Source organism: Pinus tabuliformis, chromosome J (genome assembly GCF_031772625.1).
Source record: "Pinus tabuliformis cultivar Carrire ecotype Pingquan chromosome J, CPIR1, whole genome shotgun sequence".
Taxonomy (NCBI): Eukaryota; Viridiplantae; Streptophyta; class Pinopsida; order Pinales; family Pinaceae; genus Pinus; species Pinus tabuliformis.
The window spans coordinates 1,534,213,672-1,534,222,257 of record NC_142295.1 but is presented as its reverse complement, the minus strand read 5'-3'; the positions used below and the strand labels follow the sequence as shown (position 1 = coordinate 1,534,222,257).

At 37.7% G+C, this 8,586-nt stretch overlaps 1 protein-coding gene across 1 annotated transcript in view; it reads right to left on the bottom strand.

Moving 5' to 3' along the window:
- Nucleotides 1-774: 774 nt before the first annotated feature.
- The window catches only part of LOC149233367 (uncharacterized), a 300,157-nt gene continuing 292,345 nt past the window's right edge, over nucleotides 775-8,586 (bottom strand). The window contains exon 6 of the mRNA XM_089379732.1: nucleotides 775-1,471. Within this exon, the coding sequence (XP_089235858.1) occupies nucleotides 1,238-1,471 (234 nt within the window). The 3' untranslated portion in view covers nucleotides 775-1,237. The remainder of the gene's footprint in view (nucleotides 1,472-8,586) is intronic.

The window sequence follows — 8,586 nt, the reverse complement described above, 5'->3', positions numbered from 1 at the left end:
TAACATTGACACTAAACTTTTCAATGGTACAATATACATGAAATCTCCCCCTCAGCAAAGAGGATTCAGAAAGAGGAAGTTAGCATCAGCCATTCATTTACCCTACACGCTTTAAATATGCCAAATGCAATCTTTTATGTATTTCGTATATGCAGGGCCAATACGACATGAGCATTTAGATTTAGTAAATTTTCTATAGGAAACAACCCTGAAAACATTAAGAAAAAAGAAACATGGGGAGTATATTTCATCACTAGAGTATGGCCAAAGCCATAATTTGGATCCTTGGAGGCTTGAACCTCAAGTACACCTTGTCAAAGTTAGCTTTCGATGGAGATTATGGTGCATAATGTGAGGCTTTAATGACGGATTATTCTTCGCAATGATATCATTATAACAGTTGATCACTATTGAAGCTAAAAGCCACCCATGTTCCAGGGGTTCATAATTTCATTCTGCTTATGTGTGCCTTTGCAATGATCAAATCAGAATTATATAGACAGCTAAAGCAGTCTTTTGTATGAATAGTTTCATTTTAAGCTCTAATAAAAATATATAATTGAGAATAAAATGATGAACCATTTCACTACCTTTCTCCTGCTCAACACAAAATCATAATATCTTTGAAATATGCAAACTGATCAGATTTGGAAATTACAGTTTCCTTTAGTGTATGAATCCTCTTCTTTTCAACATGGATAATCTTTAGAAAACTCGGAGTGTATGGACTCTAGAACGTGCCACAGATTAGTTTCAGAATTAACTGACACTGGATTCAAGGAATAAATAACTTTGAATTTTTCACTTGGATATTTTAATATAAGATGATTTTATACAAAAATATGCCAACCAAATGGTGCTGTACAAAGAATGGCAATGACCAAAGATCAGATTAAGAACAAGAAATATCTGTTTCCAAGTTGAATCCTCTATTACGACAGAGATGGGCAGGTATTGCAACAATAAAATATTGTTAGAAATAGGAGGCAACATAAGCTTTTCCATCATCACCAAAGTATTATCGAGTTCAAACTTCAAACATGCCCGATAATGGTAACTACTGCTTCCAATCAAATGAAATTGAGATAGACTCTTCTTTTGGCATTTCCTTGAGGGCTTTCCTGGTCCATTTCCATTTCTGATATCCTGCTCAACAAAGTAACAAGATATGAATCTAAGGTAGGCCCTGAGACTGAGAAAAGGCACTTAGCACATCAAACAGTGATACTGATTTTGTTTACTCAGATTCCTTGGGCCGCTTTCTCGCTCCTCCAGCACCGTTAGGACTCTCAGATTCAGAAGAATATACACTTGATGTGTATGCATCATCGATTATGCTAGATCCAAGCATGTGACTCTGATTTTGTACTACACCCATTTCCTGTCCAGAGATAATTGCTCGTGTTTGATACTTAGTTGTTCCTCCATCTTCATTGCTATAAAGGATATAATCATGATATGTTGGTGCAAACTGAAACAACAGAACCAAAAAGTTAGACATCTTATCCCAAATGTACAACTAACATCACAAGAATGAGACCAATCAATTTTCTGTAGTTTGAGAAAAACAAATCTCTATTGAAAAGTCAGAACCCATCAACAAGAAAAACACAATGTAACTACTATCATATAAAATAATTGCATTTGGACCCACTGTTAATAATTTCTAAACAAGAAAATAAATGAAACAATATTACATATAATACATAGTAGCTCTTAGGAAGGGGCTATAAAACATCGTTGTATATAACCTTCCATTTTGGTTTTCTGTTTTCAGCACTCCTGTAAATTTCCTCCTCTTAATATAAAACATATTGTTCCTAAAAAATATGTTACACATAATTTTGATATTGTTAACACTTAGATTTGCCCCCTTCCAAATCTGGGGATTTAGTGACCAGCACATTTCATTAGGCTGGAGGTTCAGAGATGTGTTCAGATACAACTCTAGTTGAGCCAAGCATTAGTTCCTGTTACCGCAAAATCTAGCAGGCCTAGTGCAAAGCTTCACTAGTCAGATCCAGACCTCATGGCAACAAGAGATCAACCACCACTGTCACCTCAGCTGTCTTTCTCCAGCTGTTTTGTAGTAAATTAAACCACAAGGGAGGCTTCCCTGTATAGATCAACTCAAGGATGTTCAATAAGAAAGGTTTGAGGTGATGAAAAGGGTTGAATGATTGGGATAAAGTATTGGCAGAGCCAAGAAGGCTAAGATATTATTTACTGAAGTTTAAGTACTCTATCCTTAGACCACTAAAATAGATTAGCGAGCTGTTATAAGTTAGGGTTTGATGGATTTTCAATGATATGGCAAGTAATGTCATATAACAGTGAAAGGAATAGCCTTACAATGATGGATCAACAAAGTAACAAGGCTATCAATTAGGCATACAAAGTTTAGGACATGCAATTGAGTTTTTATGGCTTAAACATGCATAAAACAACAATAACAAAAATGACATCAGCCCTGGTATTGGGGTTTCATTATGCAATTATTGCTAGATTTTGTTTTTTCTCCAATTATTAAATGCAATTTGTATTAAATGGGCAATAACATATCAAATAAAGTTACTATTTAATGCAATTTCAAGAAAACCCTAACCCTAACCCTAGATACCTAGAATTTAGAGAGAAGAGAGAGAAAATAGTTATAGAGGAAGGATTGATCAACACATCCTAGGCTAGTGCCTTGATCTAAATGGACAATCAAGTGTTTTATGGCAACTTTAATGAGACAACCTTGATGAAGAGGGTGAGAGGGCAATAGCCTCTTCTTACAAACCCTAATGGCTTCCTTAAATGGGAGATATTTAAGTTCAAGAGATCCACATATCAGACTTCTCTTGAAGGATGTTGAGAAATCAAGTGAAGTGAGATTAGACTTGATTTCTCTATCTTGATAATTACTTGTGAATGTTTAATGTCTTCTTATTACTTCTTAAGTGTTCTTCATCAAACAATTATACAAATGTTCAGTGTTTCAAGGAAAGCAAAGAGACAAGAGACACAAAAATTAGGCTCCAAGCCAGGGCAAAACCCCACAACGGAGAAAACCCAACAATCCTTCTCTTATAGAATCAAATCAAAATGAGATATCCAAGACCAAGACTGCCGCCAAAAATGCCAAGTCAAACCCTCCTCCAAGTCACCTCCAATGTCAAAGTCAACATTGGTAAAATTGTTCCAAATCTGGTCAACTGCTGAAATTTCAGCCCCTGAAATTTTGGGCCTGCAGTAGCACAGAAAAATTGGGCCTTCAAGTCTAAAATTCATTCAAGAAAAATTATCCCTTCTTTGACTTCATTTCTCTCTCCTTTGACTTATGCTTCTTGTCCTCCTTCGCATGGTTCAGATGTACATCTTGTTGGATGATTGAATTGATGTCCCATGTAGGTCAAACTGCCCCTTATATATAGTTATAAAGGAGGTTGAATAGGTGTCTCTTGAGGCCCAGGGCAACTTGTCCCAAGGAGGGCCGACTTAACATTTTTGTAGACTTTTGACTCAACATCAAAATCAGATTTCTTTTCTTACAAATGTCCAAATGGGACATGACTCAAATACATTTTTCTTTGATTCATAATATATTCTTTTTGACTCTTTTGATTCTATAAGCATGAAGAACATGCTTTGACCAAAAATAAAATATAATAATGAATAATATAATAAGTACATCAATGATATACTTTTCATTACATTATGAAGACCGACACTAGTTACAATTTCAACACTCCCTCTTAACTAGGGAGGTATTCATAATGACTCAACAAGATATTCTCAAGTTGAAATATTCATATAAGAAAGGATCTAGATTGATAAGCATCAATGATGATTTATATCATCATAACCAACATTGTCAAAATACCAAGGCCTTGACAAGTACGCTCTATCTCTCCACTAGATCAGAGCACAATGCTGGGAGGCATAAATTTGGACACCACTGCCTCTCAAGGCACATACCCCACCCGAGTGTTCCCAAGGTATGACCTCACAAGACCATTTCCTAATCCAAGGAATGGTACGTCCTCCAAACCATTCTTTACCAAGTCCATGTATCTTGTTGTCGCCTAAAGTGTATGCCTAAGGCGCAATGCTCGGAGTAGGGGTTGTCACTCTGATCCCTACTCACTCTGTTCTAGCTCTTTCCTAGGTAAGCTAAGGGAGGTAGTCCCTAAAGATGAAAAATTGAGAGGAAACTTGTTGGAAGAAAAAGTTCTAGGAGATTTAGAGGCAAGGCAATTATTATTAGTGTAACTTGATCATTAATTAAAGCAATTGTAAATGTTTATGAGCGATGAGATATATAAATGAATTCAATTAAGGTCAATATGGCAGATACAACCGGTTGAGGATGGGCCTTGTTAGCAAGGCGACCTAGGATCAAACCTCACGGGGGGTGGTTGTGCCTTATGCTAGGGGGAGGCGACATGCTAAAAAATCCAGTCAAATAACGGTTGTTGTGGCCTAGGACGGGTGCGATCCTCGGGTGACTTTGACAGTTTAGATGCCCCTGTGTCACGGCTCCTCAAGCCACGGATCAAGCCTAGAGGATCACAGACAGCTTAACAAACAAACAAAAAACAACAATGTTGCAAGCGAAAAGTTAGTACAAGAAAGATGGCACAATATTCAAAGTATGAGCAGATAACTTGTACTTCAAAGTAGATGCTCAAGTAAAGTATGACAATATAGATAAACAATGAGCAGGGAAATAAATGACAAGTACAAGAATGCCAATGTAATATTGCAAGGAAAATGTAATGCCCACAATGATAAATATGTCATGAGAAATAGAAAGAAAGATGAGATGCAAATTTAAAATCTAGGATGTGAATGCAATTGTTTCAAGAGAGACAATGATATCGATATGCTTTCAAGAAATAGATGCCAATATAGTTATAACCTAGGAAACCAAATTTGTCTCCCCCCCCCTCATGTCCCGAATCCCATGAATCAAACACAAGTGTCTGATTCTCATGTCCAACGTGTCTTAGAGCATGTCCAACGTGCCCTGGAGCGTGTCCTAGACTACACCCATTTATCATTGTTGAAGATTGCAGATACACGGTTTACCTCTTCATTCATCATGTTGAAGAGGTTGAGGGAGGTCAAGACCGCTTTTGGGGCCATGGTTATTTCAAAGTTTTGGTCTTTTTGGAGAAAGACAAATCAAGCAGCCTCAAAACGAGTCAAGGGCACAGTGTTAGATGATTCTTGGTGGGAGAGGGTAGATCTCACTATTAAGATCATGGACCCTATCATTGCTTTGCTACGATTTGCAAATATAGGCCAACACATGCTAGGAGAGGTTTATGAGGGATGGGGTTCCATGATTAAGTCCGTGAGGACCATTATTTTACAGAGTGAGTGCCCTGAGTATGCGACATCATCATCGGCCTTTTTCACCACCACAAAAGATATTCTTGTCAGTAGATGGGACAAGAATTGCACACCTTTGCATTGCTTGGCTCACTCATTGAACCCAAAATACTATAGCCATGAGTGGTTGAATGGTGGACCTAACCGCAGATTCCCTCCTCACATGGATGGTGAAATTTCACAGGGGAGGAAGGATGCATTAAGGTGGGTATTTCAAGATAGAGCATCCCTTGATGAGGTGGAGGATGCCTTTGCAGAGTTTTCCACTGGCACTAGGCGGTTTGCAAGCTATGATGTGATTAGAGACGGGGGGGCTAAGAAGCCTTATTCTTGGTGGGTAACTCATGGGGCAACAAGCCTTCCTCTACAACAATTAGCCATGAGGCTCCTCTCTCAGGTGACTTCATCCTCTTATTGCAAGAGGAATTGGAGCACATATGGGAATTTGTATAGTATCAAGAAGAGCAAGCTTGAACAATGCAGGGCAAAGACAATGGTGTATGTGCACACCAACCTTCGTTTTATCTATAGGCAGAGGGATGAGTGGTTGAAGGGAAAGACAAAGATGTGGGATGTCTTTCCTGATAATATGGATTTGGACAGTAGTGTTGAGTTGGCATTGACCAACTTGGATCTTAATGAGCCAATGCTAGAGCCTATCACTTTTGATGATGGTGATACTCTTGAAGGGTCATCCTCCACACCAGCAGATGCAGAGATTACATTGGATATAGAGGAGGAGGATGCAAAAGAGGAGAGCAATGGTGACCATCACAATGATGTTGATTTTGATGATGATGATGATTGATGACTCATGAACTACCTACTACCTTGTAGTTGTTTTGTATTTGCCATTGGCATTGCTACTACGGTTTACCTATGTAACACATTTTGATTTTGATGACTTAATGAGAAAACTACAGTTTCTTGTCTTTCTCCTATTGGATCATTGATGAATCTGTCACAATTGTATTTATATGCATAATGTTACATTGTACACTTGGAAATTTTAAATTTACAATGTAGAATCTAGATCTATGTCTGAATTTGTATCATGAATGAGAATTTGTGTAAGAAATATCTATTTAGTATTAATTTTTAATATATTTATATATTTTCTAAATAGATAATATATAATGTGTCATGTTCCATGGGGTCTACGTGCCCATGTCAGAGACTCGAGTTTTCATGTCGCGGGTGTCCCGTGTCCCTATGTTATGTGAATTAGCTTATAACGAATATATGAGATAAATGTTTGAGATCAAGATTATTAGCTTATTGACAATAATTAGTGAAGCAGCAAGAAATACTCAATGAGCTATGACAATTAGAGAATGTTAAAGCAAGATCTCACAATGCCTTAGAATAAGAGTGTTCTTAGAGAGCAAATGAGATTGTTAATAAGAGAGAAAATCACTACTTGCCAAGAAATATCCAAACGTAATTAGACCAAGCAGTAATTTTAGAAAATGCAAGTTAGAAATGCAATTAGGAATGCAAATGCAAAGGGATAAGCAATGAAATGATGCTAGATGCAAGATGCTTTAATGTAAGAGATGCCAAGACAGTAAGATTCCAACAGTAATCAATGAAGCTCTTTTGGATTATTCAATGAATCACTGATAATAGAGACATCCTTTAGTTATGTACTTAATAGAAAGTTCTTCACTTACATGATTTATCAGTCACAAACAAGTAAAATTTAAGTGCTGCAAACACAAATAATCAAGGACAGATGAGAAAACTGACAATGATTAATGATCAATGCAAACTCAAAGAGCTAGATCTGAACTCTGTAGTGAGATTTTGATCTAAACAGAAAATGCAACAGGGAGTTAGTGTCTGGACTCTGAACTATGAGAGACAAAAGAAGATAAAACCTTGAGGAGATGACAGAAAGTTATAAGCAATTCTACTATTCCTCAAGCAATCAAATGCCGAGAATGGATGCTCTACTTCAGAGATAGAAACCTGCACCAGACCTTAGAAAACTCCACAGCCAAGCTAGATCAATCATGAAAAAGCTTACGGTCAAGCAAAATCAAGACTAGAATAATTGTTAAATTTGCTGTGTTATATGTGATCAATATTAATTGTTTTTAGGCCTCTTATTATCAAAATTATTATGTAATTAACCTCTAAATGTTATGCTTCAGATCTGAGTGACTGTTAAAGTCTCCAAGAGGCTCACGGCTAGGAGGAAGGAGGCCTCCTAGGGCTGTGGTTTCCCTTCAGAAAAATGATATGTCAAAACAGAACCTCAAGGGAAAAACCCTGGCCAAGATCAGTGAGAAATCTGGAGCAATACCCCTGCAAAAAAAACAAATGTTAGTCTTTAAATGAATGGGCAAAGGGCAGACCTTAAAATGGTTTGTGGCTAGGTTAGATAAGGCCTCTAGGCCCTGTGGCTAGCCCTCCATGGACTCTTCAATTGATCAGATCTGAGTGCAACTAGTTTCTAGCCCAAGAACAAGTGATAAGACACCTTAGATCGATGGATACAAGCCTGCACAACAGTGAAGGTTAGTCCTTAAATTAAATGCAACAAAAAGTGACCCTTAACAGGCTTGCGGCTGACCCTCGGATAGTCCTCCAAGCGATCAGATCAGAATGTCTAGCTACAAACCCTAACCAGTGATGAAAACCGTCTGCAATTGATGGATTTGGGCTGCAACACAACAAAGATTAGTTTTCAAATTAGAAGATACAAAGGAACCCATGAAAAGGGCTGTGGTTAGGGCTAATAGGCCTACAAAAGCCTGTGGCTAGGCCTAGAGCAGCCAATAAGGCTAGCAGCCAGCTAGAACAAAGCTTGTAATCAGATCAAACCCTTTGGAAGGCCTAGTTTGGCCTCAAGTGCTTCCGGCCTTGCCAGGTTGGTAGACAGCCCTCAAAATATGCAGTGACAGCCCTAAACCCTACCTGTCTAGGCTGGGTGAGGGGTTGATCCTTCAAGGATTCAGTTCCTTCAATCTTGATCAGATCCACCTGCAAAACAAACTCAAGAAGAAACCCTAGACATCCTCTTAGATCTACAAGAAAAATCAAAATTAAAACCTCAAATGGCTATATACAAAAGGAGACATAGAAATACAAGGGCTAGAGAAAATTATTCACAATTTATCTACAAAAAGTTTACAATGACGTGTAGCTCTAATTAGCAGATTTATTCTTTCATGGTTCTTTAAAATAAGTGGAAGATTT